Source organism: Dermacentor albipictus, chromosome 8 (genome assembly GCF_038994185.2).
Source record: "Dermacentor albipictus isolate Rhodes 1998 colony chromosome 8, USDA_Dalb.pri_finalv2, whole genome shotgun sequence".
NCBI lineage: Eukaryota > Metazoa > Arthropoda > Arachnida > Ixodida > Ixodidae > Dermacentor > Dermacentor albipictus.
This window is the reverse complement of record NC_091828.1, coordinates 51,759,036-51,782,538: the sequence shown is the minus strand read 5'-3', so window position 1 is coordinate 51,782,538 and position 23,503 is coordinate 51,759,036. Positions and strand designations below refer to the sequence as shown.

The window sequence follows — 23,503 nt, the reverse complement described above, 5'->3', positions numbered from 1 at the left end:
CTTCCATGAACTCCCAAGTCAGCCAGGTCTCTTAAAATTCCATACCGCCACGTGGTATCATACACTTTTTCTAAATCGAAGAAAACTGCGAGACAGTGTTGTTTGTGTAGAAACCCGTTACGTACTTCATGTTCTAGTCGAACAAGGTGGTCAGTTGTCAAGCAGCCCTTTCTGTATTCGCAGTGGCGCATGTCTATTAGGGTTCTTGATTCAAGGATGAATGTGAGTCTTATGTTTATGATACTCTTGTAGGGTTTAGCTAGACAACTTGTTTGCGCAATGGGTCTGTAGCTGCTTGGGGATATTGCGGGTTTACCTCATTTCAAAAAAGGCACCACTACTGAATTTTTTTCAATCTGTAGGCATTAGTACTCCAAATTCCCATACTTTGCTGAAAAATTTAAGAAGTGTTTCTACTGATGCTTGATATAGGTGTGCCAGCATTGTGTAGTGGACATTGTCAAAACCTGTTGCCGTTTTCTTACCGGCAAAGAGAACTCTGTTCAATTCTTGCATCGTGAGGGCGTTATTATAAATTACATTTGAAGCCCCTGTATTGGGTAGTCTCTGTTTCTCCGCCGAATCTTTATATTTTTAGAATGCATTTGAGTAGTTTGCTGAGCTGGAAACGTAAAAGTGTTCGCCTAATAAGTGGGCCTGGTCCTGTAGTATTGTTTGTGTGCCTGGACATGTAAGTAGTGGTACTGTGTATGATGTGTACTCTCCTTTAAATTTCCTCACCTGGTCCAACATTCGTTATGACTTGACTGTACTATTGATTGAAGATGTGTATTTCTGCCATAATGATTTCTCTGCCTTTCTTCAAATAAATTGTGCTTTGGCTTTGGCCTGTTTGAAATTTAAAAGGCTGCTATAAGTGGGGTACTTCCATAGGATTCTCCAGGCCTTATTTTGTTCTTTTTTGGCTTCGGTACACTCGTTTGTCCACCAGAGATTTAGTCTTTTGCGCACAACACCAGATGACTGGTGTACAGCATGGACCGCTTATAACGCAGGTCGCGGGAGTCGGGCAAATCCGCATTATAAGCGGTACTGCACTATATCAAATGCGCCATTTTTGGACTCTTATTCACATGCAAATATGGTCAACCCACCTTTTATTATGTATTTTACAACTTAACGCGCAGTAAAGCACCAGAATTGGACACTAAACAAAATGTTTTATTTTTCTTCATCAATGAAAAAATGCCGTTATTTTCGTCTGGCGCTGAGCCTTCACCACATTATGCACCCTCTCATCTTCAATAGCTATCAGACGCTGGGAAGCTTTCTCGTTCAAACCCTTCTGCGCACAGTACACCCTGAGCTTGCTTATGTAATCCAGTGCATCCCTGTGCGAAAGTTTTGGTGTGCTGTCTCCTTCGTCGTCGTCATCGTCCGATACACTGTCATCGCGATCACGCACTGCTGCTACAATTGCTTCGTCTGAGTCTGCTTCTTCGCAGACAAAGTCATCGCAATGCTCGTTCACGAAACCTTCGAATGTGTCGTCCTGTCCAACAATGTTCTTTTTCACCAGATCCGACCACACATCATCCGCACTGAGGACTTCGTCGACATCATCGCCGCGGTGGCTATCGCCGTTCCTCACATCAGGATCGCTGACCACGGCGTTGCACACAAACCCCGCCTTTGCGAAACACTTGGCGATGGTTGATGCTTTTATCTGCTACCAAGATGCCATGATCATGTCGATAGCACTCCGCAGGTTTACCTTCATTGCTTCGTCTCGCTGAAGGCTAATAGCACTCTTTCGCAGTTGCGTCTTTTATAATGCGCTTTCACTGCAGCGATTACGCCTTGGTCCATCGGCTGGCTCTTGGCTGTGGTATTTGCAGGCAAGAACTTGAGGCTCACTGCACTGAGCTTTAAACTTACATGATGGGCACTGCAGTTGTCAAGAACTAGGACAACTTGTCACTTTTCTGACACCATGTCCTCGTCAAATTTTTTAAGCCAAGTTGCAAATAGCTCCCGAGTGATCCATGACTTTCTGTTGGCCTTACATGTAATCGGCAGGCACCCTCTTGTTTTGAAACAGCGCGGCCGCGCCGACCTTCCGACCACAAATAAGCGCCTCTTGTCGCTGCCATCCACATTGGCGCAGAAGAGAACGGTAAACCGCTCCTTCGAAGCCTTTCTACCGGAGCAGCGTTCGTGGGACAGTGCGAGTGTGCGGTTTGGGAGCAAATTTGTAAAACACGCCAGCCTCATCCGCATTGTAAATGTCCCGCTCCGCGTACTTCGCCAGCATGGTCTCCATGTTTATACTGAGCCAGGCCTGAACAGTAGAATCATCAACTTGTGCACTCTCCCCGGAGATAACACGGTAACTTATTTCGTGCTGGTCCTTAAATCGCTGAATCCACCCATTTAATGGGTTGAAACTATCGTGGCCCAACAAGTTTGCAAATGACCTGGCCTTTGCTTGTAGAATTGGACCACTCACGGGCACATTCTGGGCTCGCCATGCGGAACCACTTGAATAAAGCGGCGTCGACATCTTCATACTTTGATCAACGTATCCGCTTCCTTTCTAGTGATCCACAATTTTCTTGCAGTTGCTGTTGCACCTTGTCCCTGTTCTTCCAAATTGCCGACACTGTTGTGTTGGCGATGCCGTACTTCTGCGCGACAAAAACCTTCTTTAGGCCACTTTCGACGTCTTTTATAATACTTTGCTTCATCTCCAGGCATAAAGCTTGCCGTTTTCTTGAGTTGGAAGGATCAGGCGCCATGGCAACTTAGCCCAGCGCGACACAAACGCAAGAGAAGGAAACACGTTTTCCAGTAGCTAGGCCTACAACGCTGGCAGCCTACTTCGGTATCACAAGACGACGACTTGCGCGCACCCACACAGGAGAAAAGGAGTGGCGCATGTGCAAAGCCAGCCTGTCAACCGGCCACCCCCAGCAAATGGACTTCCCCAACATTTCCCCTTCTCTCCCACTGAGTGGGACCCACCCGGTTACGACGGCGGCGCGGGTGCTCGGTCTGGCTCGGCCCCGCCCTCGCGGCGCTGCACAAAGAAAAGCAAAAGATAAGGCCGCTAGTTGTGCTTCTGTATTCGCACGCTGTACAGTCTCTCTCTCCTCTATTTTTCTCTCCTCTTGTGATGGGTTTCGTGGTATTCTTCTCCCTTTTTATGGAGGGTGCGGGCATTGTGGTGCCGGGGGGTGCGCTCCCTTCTCTTCGGAGAAACTGCACTATACATAGTCTTCCGTCGTGCGCGACCGCGCACTAAGCGGTACGCTGACACATTAAACTCTATGGGAGGCATACTGGTGGTCACATAAAGCCGCATTATATGCGGTCCCGCACTATAGGCAGTTAAGTTATAAATGGTCTATGCTGTATTGTCTTTTCTGCCGCTGAGATTATGATCTCAGTGATCTTTTGGTTAAGTTTGTCAATGCTTAGTTCTGGCAAAAAGACTTCCAGTTTTGCGTTCTCCATAAAAACCAGCCACTCAGCGAGCTGTTTTTCCACCGACGTGGCCTAGTGACTAAGGTTGGTGGTGATGATAAAAGTTTGAAAACTGCGGGCAAGTGATCACTATAATAAGACGTGTCGAGGGCTTTCCATCATTAAAAAGAAATGGTGAGCAAAAAGCTAAATCTAAACAACTAAAGGTGTGGGAAGTCGGTGAAAAATATGGTGCACCTGAATTTAAAAAGCAGACATCATTTGACAGACTCAAATCTTCAAGCAGCTGCCCTATTTGGTCAGTTTTGATACTGCCCCAAAGAGTACAGTGAGCATTAAAGTCCCCTACTAAAATAAATGGCTCCAGTAATTGACCTGTTAAATTTTCTAAACGTTTAGTAGTAAAATGGTGATGGTTTTGTGAGCTATAACAGTGACAGCAACGGCTTCTCTTTGACTGTTAATGGGAACTTCTCTAGCTGCAATACCGCCCTGCAGAACAATGGCTACACCACCCGAAAGCCGGTTCACCTCAGTACTGTCGCGCCATACAACAGTGAAACTTTTCAAAATATTTTTGTTTTTCGCCTAGGTTTGTTTCCTGTAAGCATAAGGTTACAGGAGAGAAGTTAAATAACAGGTCTTTGATGTCATCTAAGTTATGTTAGGCACCTGTGCAATTCAAGTGCATAATGAAAGACATTATGAAATTTGAAGGTAAAAGATGGCCTTCCGAGTGAATAGGAGATAAAGATGTGAGGTAAGATGGATCTAAAGAAGGCTGACACAAACGAACGACAGCCTTTAGGTTATCGTTTTCTTATTTAGAGTGGTTATTGGGACTTTGTCCCTGTTTAGGTGCTCGAGAGAGCGCTTGTCCTTCGGCGTTGATGACACCAGGGTTCTTGGGTAAAACTCCATCACTCTCTCTGAAGCGCTGGAGGACCGAGACTTGGGCGCCGAAACATGTGTCTCGGGCCTTGGGGTTCGTTTGATTTTACGGCCCTGCGGAACTAGTGTCTGCAGGCCCTTCGACGATGATGGAGCAGCACTGGTTGCTTTCACCACGGGGGTGGGAGGGGTCACTATGGGACCACTGTGCATGGGCTCGAAGGACTTCTGAGGCCTCTGTGACGCCGCACCCCCTTTCATCACATTGGCATAACCACGTCGCAAAAAGTACGATAGTCGGTTCCTGGCATCAAAGAACAAGATTTTTTCTTTCACGGTTAGTGCAATTGTTCTTCCTTTTTCCAGCAAGGGCAAGAATGAGTAAGCTGGTAGGTCTCCTTTGCAGTTAATGCAATGTAGGGAACAAGTGCAGTTGTTTGGCCTCGGCATGCATGTGAAGCATGTCCGAACCTTTGGCACTTGAAACATCTGGGGTTCGGGATATATGGTCTGACATTTACTATTACGTACCCTACATTCAGCAAGGTAGGCATTACAATTGTTCCAAAGGTAAGCATAACATGTTTTGTCGGGATTTCTTGGTCGTTTCTAAGGATGACAATTCTTTGTACTTTGGTAACATTTTGTTCTTGGAAACCTTCCAGAAGTTCCTCATCACTCAAGCCAATAAAGTCTTCCACTGATATCACACCCCTGCTTGTAGTTAGTGTTCTGTGTGGTGAAATTGTCCCTGTCGCGTCGCCAATACTAGTAAGTGCCGAGAGCGTTCACGTTTGATCTTTGTCATTTAGTTCTAGGAGGAAGTCCCTGCTAGACACTTTTGAGACATTGTACATAGGTCCGATTTCATCTTTTAGACACTTGGCCACTAAAAATGGGGAGAACTTTCTTACTGATATGTTGTTTTTGCTGTGGACTACATAGTACTTGGGAAATGATTGGGCGTTGCTCTGAAAAGAGAACTGGAACGGTGCGGCAACTTTAAGACGCCGATCACAGACAGAAGCTTGTGTTGCCATAAGAAAATATATTTGTTCAGCAACAGTGCTAATTGCCCACCAGAGAGCCCAACGAGGGGACGCGGCAGAGCTTGTGTTCAAGCCTGCATGACGCCAGCTGTACGCCGTCACTATAACCAAATATAAATACCCAAGGTAGGATAGCCACACAAACTTAACCCTAGCCGCCATGGAGAAAGGAAGTAAATGGAAGACGGAAGATGACAGGAAAGTTAAAAAAGTGAGAGAGAAAGGAAAAGGCGACTGGCGATTTACCGCGGGTGGGCCAGTCCGGGGGTGCCGTCTATGTGAAGCACAGGCGAAAGAGGTGTGTTGCCTCTGCCTCTGCCTTAAAGGTCCGAACACCCGGCATCGGCTCAACCTCCAGGATCCCCATTCCCTGAGCATGGCTAAACCGTGCACGGCTACATGCGGGAGGGTCAAACTTTCGTGTGTTCGCATACGTGGTGTCGCAACACACCAAATGTCTGCTGACGCAGATGCGCCTGCGGGAACATTGAAACTGGGATATGTAGTTGCGAAAGAGAGCAAGGAGCAGAAAATGGCCACTCCCAATTTTTAACTCTGATTAAATAACAAATATAGCCACAATAGTCGAGGAAGAACTGCGCAAATGGTCAAGCAAAAACTAGATATTTGGTGAGCTTCTAAGTGTAGTAACGACAGAAATACGGAAAGAGAAGCAACATGTTTGTTGGAGAGGAAAAAAGAGACCCAAAAGCTGGTGGAACAGGGAGATCCGAGAAGTGAGCGTCGAACAACAGAAAGCAATCCGAGAGCACAGGCAATAAAAGAAAAGCACAGTTGAGGCAGGATGAAGTAGCCAGAAAATGGGAAATGTATCAGGAGAAATATTCCTTGGCTCAAATACTGGTTCAAGCAAAGATAAAAGTTGAAAGTGAACATTACTTGTCAGAAATACGTGAGGAAAAGAGGGCTGCACTTAGAAAACTTTAGAACCACATACACTTGTTCGGCAGGATGTCTGGAACAATGCAACATATCCTAGATGAAGATGGAAATAAAACTGAACGAGGAAACAGCAATAAATTACATCCAGAATATAACAACCGAATCTTTTCAAGGCAATGATGAGATTTTACTTGATAGAAACAGCATGCAAGAGAACCAGATGGAAAAGCAGCTGGTGCTCACAAATTTCAACTGCAAGGAAAACGATGAGAAAATTTCGAAGCGGACATCCACAGGGCTAGACGAAGTTCCCGTTAGGCTGATTAATAAACTAGATCCAAAAAGTAAGGAAGCTCTGTTGAAAGGAGTAGAAAAATGTCCGAAGGATAGACGAATGCCAGACAGTTGGCGACAAAGTAGAAGGAATATAATTTATAGTGGTAAGGGGCAGAAAGATAAAATTCACTCATATAGACCGTTGACCATTACATCGGAAATATAAAGGTTAGCAATCCAGGCAATTAAATTAAAGCTACAACAATGGGCAGAGATTAATGGCATTTTGCGATACCATCAGGATGGCTTCAAAAAAGGTAGAAACCTGGATGACGATTTTTTTGGCCTTACTCAGTCTAATGAAATATTCAGAGTAGAAAGTAAACCAATATATGCAGCTTTTTTAGACATTACAGGAGCACATGCAACATTTTACAGACAGCAACATTTTGCAAGATATTCTGGAAGAGGAAGACTTATGTGATCATTGTATACAGCTTTTGAGAAAAGTTTACCTAGAAGATACAGTTTGTGTTGAATTGGAAGAGATGAGGAGCGAGGATAAAGTTGATATCAACAAGTGTCTTAGGCAGGGGTGTCCTTTGTCCCCACTGCTGTTTATGATGTATTGCGACGATGGAAAGGACGCTGGAGGGAAGTAATATTGGGTTTATTCTCTCATAAAAACACGCAGGTACAGTAGTAGAACGGAAGCTTCCAGGTTTGTATTATGCAGATGACATTGTGTGGCGAGCTAACATGCAAAGTGATATGCAACGTCTGTCTAATATTTGTAGACAGGACGGCGAGAATCTTGGTCTGAAATTTATCATAAAAAAGAAAGTGTTATGGCATTAAATGAAAACAGCGCACAGACAGTGACAATACAGAGCCAGGATATATCTCGGGTAACACAATATAAGTACCTAGATATATGGCTAAAAGAAGAATATCATATATGGAACTACAGAAAAAAAAGAATACAGGGGAAGACAATTGCAGTCATAATGAAACACAGAACACGATGGGGATACAATAGGTACGAGGTGCAGTGGGGTATGTGGAAAGGTGTAATGGTTCGAAGACTTACATTTGGAAATTTGGTTGTTTGCTAGAAATCAGGGGTACAATCAGGACTCGATGGCAACCAAAGGTCAGCGAGACGCCTCGCATTGGGCACTCACAGTGTGGGATTCTCCTCCGCGCTCTTGGGACAAAGGAACGACAACACAGTAGTGCAAACAATCACAAGGGAATTTATTGCACCTTTCATAGATCAATGTGTGCTAGCCGAGTTGCTATCCACAAAACATGCCGATGGGCGCGCGACAAATCTAGGAAGTCCGACTCGCCACGACCGGACAGCGAGCGAATATGTTCACCCCATGCTGGAGCCCAACGCCTGGTCGTTCGCGCGTACAATCACGCGAACGGTGGCGCGTTCGAAGGCAGGCAACGCGAGGCGGTCTCGCAAAAGCTGTTCGCCGATCCGCCAGGAAAGAGGAAGCGCCTTGTCTCCTTGTGCCCAAGCAACCCCGCCTGTCGGCAGCGTTAGCAGCGCACCACCGCGCCCTCTCCCGCACTGCGCTTCAACCACATCGACCGCCGCAGGCGTTACGCAGGCCACGCGGCGAAGCGGGATTGCAGGAGGTGGGGGGAAAACAAGATATCAGGGGTCGCGCGAGAGTCGTGCATCCCCACAACAGGAAGCCTATCAATTAAGCTGTGCAGGGTGATATGGGCTGCACAAGATTTGAAGTGAGGGAAGATCATAGTAAAATTCATTCTGAAGAGCGCCTGAGGAATATGGAAGAAAGTAAATGGGCTGAGAGAGTGTTCAGGTATATGTACAGGAAAAACATTGATTCAAGGTGGAGGAAAACAACTAGGAAGCTTACCAGCAAGTATGCAACCTGTATGGTGAGCAATGTGGCAACAAAGAGCGTTAAGCGGAAAGTCAGAGAGACGAGATAATCTCACGGGTGGCGGCAGTAGAAAGGAAACCTGCTATGAGTAACTACTAAAGATAAAAAAAACAAATTAGGAAAGAAACAATTTATGATAACTCAAAGGGAAGCTCATTACTTTTCGAAGTGAGCTCAGGATGCCTTAGAATACGCACTTATAAAGCTAGATATAAGGAAGAAGAAGCATGTGCTTGCTGTGGCAAAGCTAAGGAAACGATGGAGCATGTTTTATGAGAATATCAAGATATCTGCCCAGCAGTCGATTTAGGCACCATTGGCCTCTTTGAAGCTATTGGTTTGAGAGAGAGCTGGGGAAAGGAAACATGTCGGCAATAGAGATTAGTAAGAGGCGATTGGAAGATTGGTGGAAGTAGGGAAACCACAAACAACAGACGCATAAGGAAACAAAGTTCACAATAGTGGTTCAGAAAGTTTGGTTATGGAAATTCATGAAGGCGTTTTTCTCATTCCTTTCTTTTCTTTTTTTAACATAGGTAGAGGCCATATATGAGCTTGGTGGCACAACCCACCATCAAGTTCCAAAGAGGATGCTCATCTTTCCATCCATTCTCGTTCACTATGGCCGCCCTGTTCACCTTTTCTTTGGCTGCTTAAGGTCTTTTTTCGACCGCCTTCTATGCATCGCGCTCATAGTTAGCTAATTTTTGAGCTCTTTGACCTCTTTTACAAGCTCATGCTGGAAATCGTCGATTTTCTTGAGCTTATCATCGACATCACAATGTCTGGCAATTGACTTGACTTTCTCCCTGTTCTCACCTGGTGCCTCCTCTACCTTGAAGGAGCCCCCACACACTGCACGCTTTGCCTTCTCACTCGTCATGCGTTGCACTTGGCTTTTTCTAACGGAAACTCCGATGCTTTCTGAGCATGTGCCTTTAAACAAAAGTCGAAACGAACAGTATATAAATTTTTAAAATACCGCACAGTAATTATCGCCAATGTTTTAGAAGCAATAAATGGAACCTTGTACTGCATGACCTGTACGCATGGTTCTGTCACCTTTCTTCTGTTCACAACACGCTGCTACGTGCGAGGAAATCGAAGAGTCGGTCGATTAAGACAATGCTCCTTCTACTTGATGTTCTTCAGTTAGCTGTGGATGAGGAAGTCATTGGCATTGTTCAGGTTTTCTTGGTGACTCCTTTAAGCACATTGTCCTTACGGAGTTCTTCAGCTGCCAGCAGTCGAATCGGTTCAAGTTGTACCTGCTCACTTTGTCACTTTCTGAGTCTGCAGCAGGCTAACACGCTCGCTGCAGCAGCAACTATGTTGAGTCATTGGGTGCCTTCGGCAGTAGCGGACTCTGTCGTGTAGTTCACGGAAAATATTTCTGCTCGTCGATGAATGTGAGCCTTTTGGCTCACGCAGGTCTGTTCGAAACTAGGGTGGCTGCTAGCAGCGGTCATTTTCAGTGGTAACGTAGTCATTCGTGCGATGGTGTTTGTAGCAGCTTGTGTCCTTTTTGTGGTTGCGAATGGTCTTAGGCGGCCTTGACTCTGTCGTCGATATGTTGCACCCATGCTTGTGGTTCCGAACCCTGCTTAGCCAGTGTTGTTCGCTCTCCTCACTGTGGTGGCGGTGGTGCGAGGATCAAGGGTGGTAGCATGATGGCCACTGGACAGACTCCGAATCTGCCACACCCTTCGCACAATGTAGGGCTAGTGGGCAGGTGGGTATGAATCATGGGCTAACTTGGGTTGTAGCATTCGGCTGGTCACTGACATCTGTTCCCCGGGCGTTGCATGGTGTGAAAATTGAGGTGCCTTCCTGTGCCTTGTCCCCCAACTCCTGCGCTGTGTTTAGCTTGATCTCCGAGAACTGCCACCATAACGGCAACATGGCTGACACAACTAGCGTGCCGAAGCTAATTTCTTGCACAAACTGTCCTTATCCCTCCCAGGATCGAATCACCACGTGAGTTAGTGTCACCAAGATGCGCCCCAATTGGCCTCCTGAGTGGCGGGCCCCGGGCACCTCTCCACCCGAGCTCTCTTTCGCTGAGCGCTTCATTGCTGCGGCAGATGCTCACAGGCCTGCGCCTAGGTCGTTAAGAGGACCTTTGCTGCCACAATTCTTTCAATTTCGCACTTGGTGGGCCGCTTCGCAGTTAGCCCTAGTGCAGCCGGCACGCATAGTCGATCGGTCTTGCGGTGAGCCTTTTCCCATAAGTGCCGTGACTGTCACACTGTGCTGTGTCTTGGTTGAATAAACCTATGCCTGTCGGCGATCTGATTCTGGAGCCTTCTCTGCGCCATGTCAGACTCGATGAACCTTGCCCAAGTGCTTTTGTGCGTTGCGGAGTTGAGGAGTGCCGTGCCTTTCCCTGACCGTTGCTCGCAGGGTGAGCCTTGCGCAAACCCACCTCCATATAACTGCCACTCAACTTGGTTTCAGCATGTCATCACTGCAGACCCCTTTTCAGCCCTCGTTCCTGCTTGATCCCCTGGCCACGGACTTAATTTCCTTCAACGCAGATGACACCTACAGCATGAAGTACGTACACTCTGCTTTTGGCCACCGGGATCAATCCCTTCTTTGGAAAGCCCTTTCGTCACGTAACCTGCCTAGAGGTGTACCCTAGTCCTAGCCGTGCCAGTTTTGGGTTTGCTCAACTCTTTGAGACGCGCGTGAAACAAGTGCCTACTAGCCCGCCCAATGTTCTGTTCCCGCTCGCTGACTGCTTTTCGTCGCGAGTGCAGTTGGGTACCCCAGGTGTGACTACGGAGCCACCCTGCTTGAGTGTCCACACTAACTCACTCACTGGCCTGTCATTTTCTTGAGCGCCTTTCTCTGACGAATTCGCCATAGGCCAGACAGAGTCATGTGTCACTATGCGTGACGTTACAGCAATGCAATGTACGTAGGCGCACTTGTGAGAAATATGTCAACTCTCCAGCTGGGAGCACAAAGCTTGCAAGAAGAAGAGCGAACGGCATTTGGCTTGAAATTTCAGCTCTTTCCACGGCACATAGCGATGTAATACTTAGCAGACACGATTGCTAGCACGCATTGTATACACGGTGCCTGTCGGCGCAAAATGGCCACATCTGGTGAGGGGCTCCTTAACATTTTGGACCCAGCCATCACTAAGTTGAAAATCCTCAATGTTCATATGAAGCGCTACGGCTTCTGCCTTTTGATTTAAAACATCACCGGACACCAGCACTTGAATGGCGATCATGGGTTTCAGTCACATTAGAATAGCTTCAAGTTTTGGGTGGGCACTGTGGCTGACATTCTTCTGTCGAGATCGGGAAGATTTCTCAGTGGCTTCCAAAATCTTTACCTTATTATTTATGTAGACTAATATTGTCTGCTTCGAGAGTTCTAATTCTTTTGCGACGTGTGATTGCAACAAGCCCCTTTGCACTTTCCTGATAATGGTGTCCTTCTTTTCCATCGTCACTATGCTATGATTTCCTCACTTCAAAGCCTTTGTCGGAAGGCGGCGGATGACGAAGCCAGTGTCGGCACCATTGTTAACAACTGGCGATGAAACCACGGAAGACAATCAGTTGTTGATTGGCTAAGCCTAGCATCACAGTATGCAGCTGAAGAAAACCACAATGCACATGAGTGGCGATACAAAGACTACCACTGGCCATATGCGACTGATGAGTGCCGACAGCAATGAGAGCACAAAGGAACGTGGGAGAGTGCATCAAGTGGTGCCTATTGAGGCTGTACCTGAAATGGTAGCTCTGAATTGGCATGCAAGATGTGTGCAATGCTGCTTTGAGGCTGCAGAAAAAAAAAACGACAGCGATGTTGTTTGCATTTTCAGTAGTGTCAAACTTGCGATTGTGAGAAAAATTCTGAAAAATTAAACGAGAGCAGTTCGAAACATTCAAAATTGTCGTTATTATTATACATAACTATATGGAGCAAATTGGCAATAATATTGCCGAGTTAAAGTATTCCGGCCAGCCCAGAAAATAGGGTGTCCAAAAGAATCAGTCGGAGATTGTATCATTATTATGCTGTGAAAAAAAAAACATATTCCAATTCAACTTTCTGTTATTAAACATGTTGTAAACCATTCTGCTAATCTTACGCTGCAACTGCACGCACTTGAATTACCACAGACAGATTGGGTTTTGGTCAGTTGTCGCAAAATAACTAGCACGATCTTCCTGTGTCTGTCATGTAGTATACTGTGACAGTTCGAAACATTAAAAATTTTCGTTATTATTATACATAACTATATGGAGCAAATCGGCAATAATATTGCGAAGTTAAAGTATTCCCGCTGGCCCAGAAAATACGGTGTCCAAAGAAATCACTCGGTGATTGCATCATTATTATAGTGTGAAAAAAAACATATTCGAATTCGACTTTCTGTTATTAAACCTGTTGTAAACCATTCTGCTAATCTTACACTGCAACTGCACGCACCTGAATTACCAAGGACAGGTTGGGTTTTGGTCAGTTGTCGCAAAATAACTAGCACGATCTTCCTGTGTCCGTCATTTAGTATACTGTGAAACAAAATAAATTTTCTTTGCAGATGTCAAAGTGGAGAAAGGAGCATAGTTTTTGTCATTATTGTGGCAAACACGCCAAATGTGCAAACTTTGTCCAAACACGAGTTGTGCAAAAACAACATGTCAGGGCTTTATAAATGCATTTGAAAACAATGTGATAACATGGGTGGAAGCGCAAAGCAAGAGTGTGGCAGTGTACCATATGGTACACATGAATAGCAAATAGAGAGCAACTGTCTATTTTCACTGGAAGTTTTGTTGTGCAACGGATACCTTGTTGACAGTGAAATTGAAGACACTGTGATGGAATTCTCTAGTGAGCACCGTGGACGAGTTCTCCTGATGACAGCAGATTCAATTCACTGCAAAGGCATCTGAATTGCTCATTAGTGCCTCATTTATCAAAGGGAAAACGCTTCACTTTTCGCATCAACAAAGGTGGATAGCATATTGTAACAAGAGTGCTGAGGAAGAATAAGTATCTGCTGGGACAAACTGTTGGTACAGAAGAGGTCCCGTTGGCCACTGCAGTCGGTAAACACGGAAAAAAAAAAAAACGGAAGCTGCTATTGACGAGAGAGGACCAAAACCAGCATTCACCTCAACACGCATACAGGTTGTCTGAAGCGATTGCTGGTGTGCACCTCAGGAGCCCAGTGCATGGTGCTCATTGCCTGAGGGCAGTGTTGCGCATGCGTAGTCCCGCTTAGTCATCGCCGATGATGTGCTCTGGGATGTCGTCACCAAAACCTGTCCCAGGACAAGAATCCTTACAGTTCGCGTAGCATATTCAGCTCGCTCAATGAATGAGCATATTGATAAAGTTATGTTTTATAGTTGACTGCATTATGTTTGAATTTTATTCACATCAAATCCAGAGGTCAACTTCCATTCTCCATTGAAGTATATTCATGTTCTTACTCATACACGGATCTATACATAACTAATAGACTCACTGGGTGTAACATTATCGTGGACCAATGTAAGGGCCACAACACCAGGACAAGAGGGCTCTGGATTAAGCTCTGCCATCTAAGGTACTTCAATGTGCTCAGTAGGGCAGTATTTTTGCCTTTTGCCTCAATCACTATGCAGTCAACAATAAAATACCTGCTAATTTATCCTCAGCGACAGAACATCACACACACTTGAGCAAGTCGTGCCAAGCTAGGCAGACTTGGTCATTTACCACACTCGTATAAGAAGCAAATGTAAAGAAAGTGCCGGTCATTGCCCACCTGAGGTGGAGCTTAACTGCTCCACAGCCTCCATAGTCTGCACGCTCCTAGACTCGCTCCCTGGTTTGAACGAGCACCCAACAGACTTGTCAGCAAGAGACAAGCTGCACTGCATGCCAACCTCGACCTGACCACCGATCTTTGAAGGGGCATGGCATGCCATTTTGGCAGTGATGCTTTCAGCTAGGCTCATCGCATTTGTGAGGCCTGCAGAAAATAAGTGAGGCGATTGCAGTCCTGTTACAGCATCAAGAACAAGAGGTAAATACAATAGAATAAATACAGGAGCACTTCACAATGCATACCCGAGGAACACAAAATAGCCCTTAAGGTTCAGTATTCCTAAAGGGCTACAAAGGACAATCCACATTGGATACTCGAAAGCAGGGCAACCTCCTTTTGTGAAAGGCTTATGACAGCAGAACATATTTGAGACAATTTTTCATCTCATGCATTTTAAAGCTATTGGTGTAGTCCAACTCATCAGAAGTTATTGCACCATCCTAAGCTCATTGCAATCAGCCTATTTAATGTCAACTGTAGGATCTCGTGTCACCCCATGTCTTGTGTCAGATGATACTGACACATGACCTCGTTTATCTTTTACGGGTGAGCGCTTTTACCATCTACAATGTGTTATCGCTCAGCGCAGGACGCGTTTGCATGTATCGGAAGTTTTTAAAATGTTATCGATGCTTCTATCTGCTGTCTGTTGTAGCCGAACCTTGCGTAAGCTGAGTGCATGTATGCACGACACAAATGGTGTAGAACTTTGTGGAAAGGCACGCGGGTCCCAGCAGCTACTCTGGAACATTCGACAACTGACTGATAAAAGCCGACGTGCTTCACCCGCTGTTCAGATTTTCACCGATCGCGGACTGTGTTTGCCACTGTCGCTGTTCTCTGAGTATGACGTGTTTTTTGAGGGCACAAGTTGACCATATAAAATGCTAGTTTCCTCATTTTTAGTATTGCTGCTTTCCTCACCGCCACTACTACGTGACAACACCATCCCGTGCTTGCAAATTTTCTATTTCCTCACACTACCTGTCTGCTGCCGAGGATTGCATGTCAGTTCGATTGATAACAATTCAGTAACCCTGATAGGCCGTCGGTTACCTGCCCTACACATTACATTGCTGGTCTAAAGTTCATTTTCAATGCAACAGCATTCATTGGTGGGCACGGAGGAGCAGCCAAAATGCGCTCGCCGCTCAATGTCTCCTTCTTCTATGTGCAGATTTTCTTCTTTGGCGGATTGGTAGGCTCGGTACCACAAGCTGCTGATTACCAGATATCGTCAGCACGAGTGCTTCCATCTTCGACATCAGCCGAGCAGTGTGGGTTCTGCTGTCGTCATCGCCATGAGACCTGCCACGCCTCCCTCTTCAACACGTCACACGCAACGTCACAACGGTGCCACTACTTAAAGGACTGGCACGGCCTAGCCGCCTTCAGTGGGCACGGAGGAGCAGCCAAAATGCGCTCGCCGCTCAATGTCTCCTTCTTTTATGTGCAGATTTTCTTCTTTGGCGGATTGGTAGGCTCGGTACCACAAGCTGCTGATTACCAGATATCGTCAGCACGAGTGCTTCCATCTTCGACATCAGCCGAGCAGTGTGGGTTCTGCTGTCGTCATCGCCATGAGACCTGCCACGCCTCCCTCTTCAACACGTCACACGCAACGTCACAACGGTGCCACTACTTAAAGGACTGGCACGGCCTAGCCGCCTTCAGTGGGCACGGAGGAGCAGCCAAAATGCGCTCGCCGCTCAATGTCTCCTTCTTCTATGTGCAGGTTAGTGGCAGTCTGTCACTGCATTGCAAGCGTTCAAATAACGTCTTTTTGCTGCTCCTGCCGTGCCCGAGTGTGTTATATACCACTTTTTGTGATTGTGTGCACGTTTCTAAACTGCTCGTTCTCTGCGGGGATGTAGAGATGAATCCTGGGCCTGATGATGTAACTAGCCCAGTCCTTGCTGCCATTGCTGCTTTATCCGCTTTAGCTGAGTCCCGTCATGAAGACGTGATGCGTTCCTTTTCGGAACTTAAAGCAACCCAAGAAGCCCTCACTCACAAAGTGTCGGACCTGTCAACCAGATTGCTAACCCTTGAAACAGTTGTGGAAACACTTCAATCTTCCTCGCCTCCCACGGACATATCCAAAATAGTTACTACTGCCATTAGTACTGAAAACTCTGAATTAAAGTCAAGGCTTGACGACTTAGAGGATCGATCCCGGAGGGACAACCTTTTGTTCTATGGGGTTGTCGATAACGCTTCGGAAACATGGGCACAAACTGAAATCCTCGTGCGCGATTTTATTAAAAACCATCTAAAATTAGAAATATCTGATGAAGCGATTGCTAGGGCACATCGTCTTGGCTCTTTTGTGGTCGGCAAGACTCGCCCCATAATTATCAAGTTTTCATCATTCAAAACAAGAGAAAAGATCCTGTCACTGAAAGGCCTACTAAAGGCCACAAAAATATCGGTGGGAGAAGATTTCTGCAGGGCTACACGCCAATCTCGAAAGAAACTAATTGAATTCGGAAAAGCTAGCGGGCAATCGTTTTCTTTGCGGACAAATAAATTAGTCATGAACAAGAAAACCTATGTGTATTCTTCTGTCACCGATACTATCTGCGAACTCCATTCTTCCGATTTCGCCACTGAAGTAAATAACAATGCCACAGGTCCTATAAATCCTTCCTCTCAGTCTGCATAGCTATCTTCGAGTCGACCTTGTCAAAATAGCGTGTCTGTTCTTTTCACTAATGTGCGTAGCGTTTCCAACAAGCGAACAGCTTTATCTTCAACTATCGATTCTTGCGCCGCTGACGTCATTGTCCTTACTGAAACTTGGCTTTCCGCGAAAATAAAGAACAGTGAAATATTCGACTGCGAAAGTGCTTATAACATCTATAGGTGTGACCGCGATATGCGGTCAGGAGGGGGCGTTTTGATTGCCATCAAAGACAACCTAAATTCATCTGTTATTGACATTACATCACCCCTAGAATTAGTCTGTGTGCGCGTGAGCATTTCAGACCGTTCCTTTATATTCTGCGCATGTTATAGACCACAAACTTCGTCCTCTACATTTTCTGCAGATTTCCATGATGTCCTTAACAAACTGATTGTTAGGTTTCCCAACTCTCCGTTATTCATTTTGGGGGACTTTAATTTTCCAGATATAATATGGGAGACTGACTGTGTTAATTTTAAACGTACTTCAGCCGAGTCCATTGCATTCTTAAATTTGTGCTTTGACTTCAACTTAACACAGCTGGTCCACAAACCAACCCGAGTCACTCCAACATCTTCTAACACACTTGACCTAGTGCTGTCTACTACCCCCGACCTAGTTTCCTCCTTAACTTATCTTCCTGGGATAAGTGATCATTCATTGCTGCAGTTTGATTTAAAAACACGCTTTTCTTACACAAAGAAGGTCAAGACAATTCGCGATTATTCCAAAGCTGATATTCCCGCAATTACGCAAGAAATTGAGCATTTTATGGATGCAGTGATGCCCGATTTCGACCAACGAACACTTCAAGAAAACTGGTCCCTTTATAAATGCAAACTGCTATTCCTAATTCGAAAATATGTTCCGCAACGAAAAGTACACTGTAATCCCCAGTCGCCTTGGTTTACGGCCGCCTTGCGCCGTCTTCGGAACAAGAAAAAACGGTTATTTCGTTCCGCAAAAAACTCTAACAACCCGATTCGTTGGTCCGAATATCACCGCATCAACAATGAATATTGTAGCGCCATTTCCCAAGCTAAGCAAACCTTTTTCAACATTACATTACCATCATACTTACATGTCAACCCACGTAAATTCTGGAATGTTGTTCGTGGTAATACACCAGCCGCAATACAATTGTCCCAGTCTAATACCCCTGTTCAAAGTGATCAGTGTTGCACAATTTTTAACAATATCTTTGCTTCCTTTTTTCATGACGCTGCACCTATGCTTTTGCCACCTTCTATGACAGTTTATGATACCCCAATGGATTCAATTCTTATAGACTGGGTGGGAATTAGAAAACTAATCGGTAATTTGAAGATATCTTCTTCGGCGGGTTCAGATGAAATTAATTCAAAAATACTAAAGTGTACTGAACTGTATTCATCAATTATTCTTTCTAGGATATTCCAACAATCATTACACTGCTCATCACTACCAAGCGACTGGAAGGTGGGGAAGGTGGTTCCTGTTCACAAATCAGGTAACACACATTGTCCCGAAAACTATCGTCCCATATGACTAACCAGCATTCCCTGTAAGATTCTGGAGCACATAATATATTCCCACATAGTTGATTTTCTTGAGACGAACTCTTTTTTTAACAACAGTCAGCATGGCTTTAGGAAATCCTTCTCCTGCGAAACGCAACTAGCTTGCTTTACTAACGACCTCTTTTCTAACACCGACTTAGGATTTGACACCGATTGCATCTTTATCGATTTTGCTAAAGCCTTCGATACCGTATCCCATAACCTACTAATCTATAAACTTAGCCTTCTTAACATTGACCCGCTAGTACTGAACTGGATTAAGAACTTTCTTGCTGATAGAACACAATACGTAATCGCTAACATTTCGTCGTCTGCGCCCCTCGCGGTAACGTCAGGCGTGCCGCAAGGGTCGGTTCTCGGTCCTCTACTTTTTCTAATCTATATTAATGATCTTGCTTCCTGTGTGAAATTTTCAACTATGTATTAGACTTTTTGCTGATGACTGCGTTATATATAATAAAATTACTAACCTCACTGATTATCGTAAACTCCAAGACGACATTAATAACGTTCTGTTATGGTGTAACAAGTGGTCTATGAAGCTTAACCTAAGCAAATGTAAATGCATGCGGGTATCACAGCGTACTAATACTACTAATCTGCATACATATTTCTTGAATAATAGCCCTCTCTCAGTTGTCTCGTCGTACAAATACCTTGGACTAAACATCACCAGCAACCTTTCCTGGCACATGCATGTCGACATTATATGTAGCAATGCCAATCGCATGTTGGGCTATTTGTGCCGAAACTTCTCATCCGCACTATCGTCACTGAAACTAACTCTGTACAAAACATTAGTTCGCTCCAAACTAGAATACGCATGCGCCATTTGGGACCCAGCTAACATTACACTCATAAACAGCATAGAAGCCATTCAAAATCGTGCAGCACGTTTCATCTTATCAAACTACTCCCGACATGCTAGCGTTACCTCAATGAAGAAAACACTTAACTTGCCAGAACTTTCTTTCCGTCGTAGATGCTTCCGCCTTTCGCTATTCCATAAAATATACCATCACAACCCTTTGTTGAAAGAACAGCTCATCACCCAACCGTCATATCATCTCGCTCTGACCATAGTTTCAAAGTTGGTGTGCCGTCTTCACGTACTAAACTTTGCAGTAGTGCATTCATCCCTAGCACAAGCAAAGATTGGAACCACCTTCCCGCCACCGTTGCAGCCATCCTGGATACCGACGCCTTCAAAACCAGCATTCATGAAATGCCACATTGAATCTGTCTTTGTATATTGCACAAATGTTTTGTTATGTTCACCCACTCCTTTCTGTAATGCCTTCGGGCCCTGAAAGTATCTTAAATAAATAAATAAATAAATTAAGAACATTACCCCTTTAGCGGTAGGTGTGTAGGTACGTATGTATGACGGCACATAACCTCTTTCCTGCCAACTTGGGTTTGTGTGCAGTCTATGATCAAATGGGTAGAGCATTTGGTCGCTGTGCTGTCCCTAGGAACTGGGTTCAGAACTAACTGCCGGCCCAACTTCGGTCGCTGAGCATGTAACAATGGGTATGTGCTGCTATTAAACAAACTTCTTTAATGCTAAGTAGGGTCACTGGGTATGTGGTACTCGGTATGTACCACTCTTCAATGAGCAGCCTCTCCCAGTGATCTCCAATTACCCCTGTCTTGTCATCTACTTTTACCCCGACTGTGTCTAGGTTGGCTGGCCTGCTCCCTCCCAACTAATTTGTCCTTTCTCTTTTCAAATTGAGAACAATCCTAGACCTCTCTAACCTATGATCACTACTATTTACCCGACCTCACACTTCTACAACTTGCACTATGCTAGGGTCGGCACAAAGTATAAAATCTATTTCATTTCTTGTGTCCCCATTACGACTTTTCCCGGCCCACTTCCTGTTATTCCGCTTCCAGAAGAAGGTATTCATAACTCAGAGGCGATTCATTTCCATGAAGTCGGCCACATCTCTCATCTTCTAATTCTAGAGTTCATGACATAGTTGCCAGTCACCTGTTTCCCCACCCAATTTTCCCCCACTTTCGCAATAAAGGGCCCCTCGAGGTCTGGCCATTTTGAGCTGACAAGCACAGCGCATACAATGCGGACTCATAATCAAGGATGCTAAAATTACATCAGTACACACCGCAGAAACAGATAAAATTTCGAACTTAACACCGTTCACTCTTTTCCTCATGGGCCTGCGCTCCAAGATGAGGGGATGACTTATATCAAAAAAAGCGCCTACGTACATGTGTATGCTGTGATGTTGCTCATAGTGACATGTGACCCTTCAAGAATTATTCAAGGCAACATGTGTTATTTGTGTAATCTGTTGTCTCAAGAGACGAATTAAAGTTTAGAGAAATAATATAACATGCAGACCGAATGTCTGCTGTTTGTTTTACTTTGCACCACAGCAAGAGAGATGTACAGTCGAACTTTTTTTATAACTATACCGGTTTCAACAATATATTGGTTATAACAACGAAAAGCAGCTGCACCATAAACTTTTGTAAGTTTTCTATGGGGAAATAACCTGCTTACTTCAATGTCCTCATGACGCATTATCATTTATAACGATCAAGTATGGCTGCTGGGTGTCCATACCAAAAGGTAATGTAATGCGAAATCCTTCAAAAGAAAGAAGGAAACATGAAATGCAAGCTGCCCAGTGCTTCTCTCCATGAGAGATGCACACCACCATCGCGCACATTCCTTCCGTCACATTTCCACCCCTCCGAACACGAACGGACTGCGCCCTTAGATCTGCACTGTGCCACCCTCCGAAACATGACTGGACTGCTCCAACTGCACTGACAATGCTGCCGGTGCTGCTCCTAGATTGCTCGCTCGGACCTCACAGTTGGTCCTTTAATCTCTGGCCCTCATTCTGCGCAATTCTGCTAACGAATTAAGTCGCTCATGCTCGTCTTTGTTCGTTGCTTCGAAGTCATTCCTGGCCACATTGTTTCTCAGCCTAGTTTGACATGCCACTGAAACAGAAGATGGCTCATCAGCCCACTGATAATCCGCAATGCACGACATTGCCGGTGAAAAGAAAGCGCACTACTATAAATTTGGAAACAAAGTGCTTCTAACCGATGAGGTGATCGTCGCAAACATGCTTGCATCAGATGCCGACAGCAGCGATGACAGAGTAAGGCAGGCTGCGTCAAAATTGTCCGCGCAGGAGGTCCAGCATATGATTCAGTCCCTCATGAGCTTGTTTTTGCGAGGGACCTTCCGCTTCCCTACATGGGGCACCTAAATGCCTTGGAGAAGGGTGTCGGCAAATCGCATAAAGCGAGCAAGGCTGACGAACATGCGTTTTTTTCAAGCAAGCCAGTGGGGGGGTAGGTGGCGAGATGCTTGTGGCGATCTCGCTCGAGCAATTCTTCTGGATTTCTCAAGCCGAGATGTTGCCCTAGCAGCCTTCCCGCATACTTTAAAAAGCGCCTTTCGGGGCCACCAAAAGGATGCCTCGGTTGAGCTCGTATGTCATTTGCCGCCCATGACTCTTCTTTGCAGTTGTTATACCAGTGCCGTTCTTGAACAACGGCAGTCGCGGCTTCTTAACAACATGCGATCGAAGCGCGCAGGAAGCAGAGTTAAACAGTTGATCGAGTCAACACAATCAGAAGGCAGATGGAGGAAGGTGGTGGGGAGGCGAACTGACCTTCGCGCCATTATATTTTTCTCAGAACCGCTACGCCATTCCCCATTTTTTTCGTGGAACCCAGTTATAACAATGGATTTTTTGTGGCACTTGAATGAATATTGTTATAAGAAGGTACGACTGTATTTCTGTTTTGTCTGCTTATTCCTACATCGTTCAGTTGCAAGTAAACACAATGAAACTTTATAATTTTCTAGCCCGTTCCAGCATGTGGTCATGCTCTGTGATCCACTTGTGCCAGCCTCGGTATCTGTGTAGCACTGACCAAGGCCTCCTCTAAACATAATTATGCCTTGGACGTCGCTTGTATTGTCATTAGAGGGTGGCCAACACAAAATCCGAGCAGATCGCCCCGTAGTCGTGCTCCCAACTGTACTGCTGGAGCCGGAGTGATGCTATTGGCAACACTGTGTCAGAGCAGCGGTGCATCTGGCTACACGTTGTGCAAGCGGTTGCTTGTATGCTTGTAACATGCACTGGAGGCGCGACGTAGAGCACGCACCTACTTCGCCACAAAATTTTTCTTTGGAGCTATTAGAAATATTCTAATGTGAATGATATGACATGCTTACTTTAATTTTTGTGTGTATTCGGACATAACAGAACATTTATGGTTTCCATTGATGCAACTCATTTTTAGCATTTTTATAAGCATTCGGCCATCTTTCGACAATGTCGTGCAATGAGTTTTGAAGTTTTGAGCATTACATTAATTTGGCAGCTTTTCAAAAAGATAAAATTTAGTCAGGATTAGTTAGTGTTAAAAAAAATGAATGGTGAAGAAATGTATGCTCAAAATTCCTGCTGATTGCTTTTCTTTCCGATCAGCTTTAGCATTGCTGAGCCGGTCTGAAATAGTGGTTGCTGCAACCACAGCGACGGCAGCTCAGGGCTGGCAGGCTCCTTAAGTTCACCATTGCCGAGAATACTGTGAGGCACACCTTAGCAAGTATATTTTTTTAATCTTACACATTAAATGCCTTTCTTTCTGACTGAACATGAATGGGACACGAAGTCATCAGGCAGCTTCGACGCGTCGAACACGCTCTCAGTACTGTTACGTTATTTTGTGTTAAGGCACTGCTATGAATTAACACAAAAAACTTGAAAAAGAACCAAACAAGACATTTGATTCAAGAACGAAGAAATTTTGTTATGTAAATGGAACACACTGAAGTATGTACTGGCTCAGGGAAAGAAAAGGGCGTGTTAACAGCCAAGTGAGGCAACAGTTGTTTGAAGACAATGCATATT

At 45.2% G+C, this 23,503-nt stretch overlaps 1 protein-coding gene across 8 annotated transcripts in view; it reads right to left on the bottom strand.

The window, feature by feature from the left end:
* The window catches only part of LOC135896027 (zinc finger protein 658B-like), a 200,821-nt gene that overhangs the window by 22,711 nt on the left and 154,607 nt on the right, over positions 1-23,503 (bottom strand). For all 8 annotated transcript variants that reach the window (XM_070523381.1, XM_070523383.1, XM_065424333.2 and 5 more), the window contains one exon: positions 14,277-14,483. In XM_070523381.1, coding sequence (XP_070379482.1) covers positions 14,277-14,483 — 207 coding nt within the window. The remainder of the gene's footprint in view (positions 1-14,276; positions 14,484-23,503) is intronic.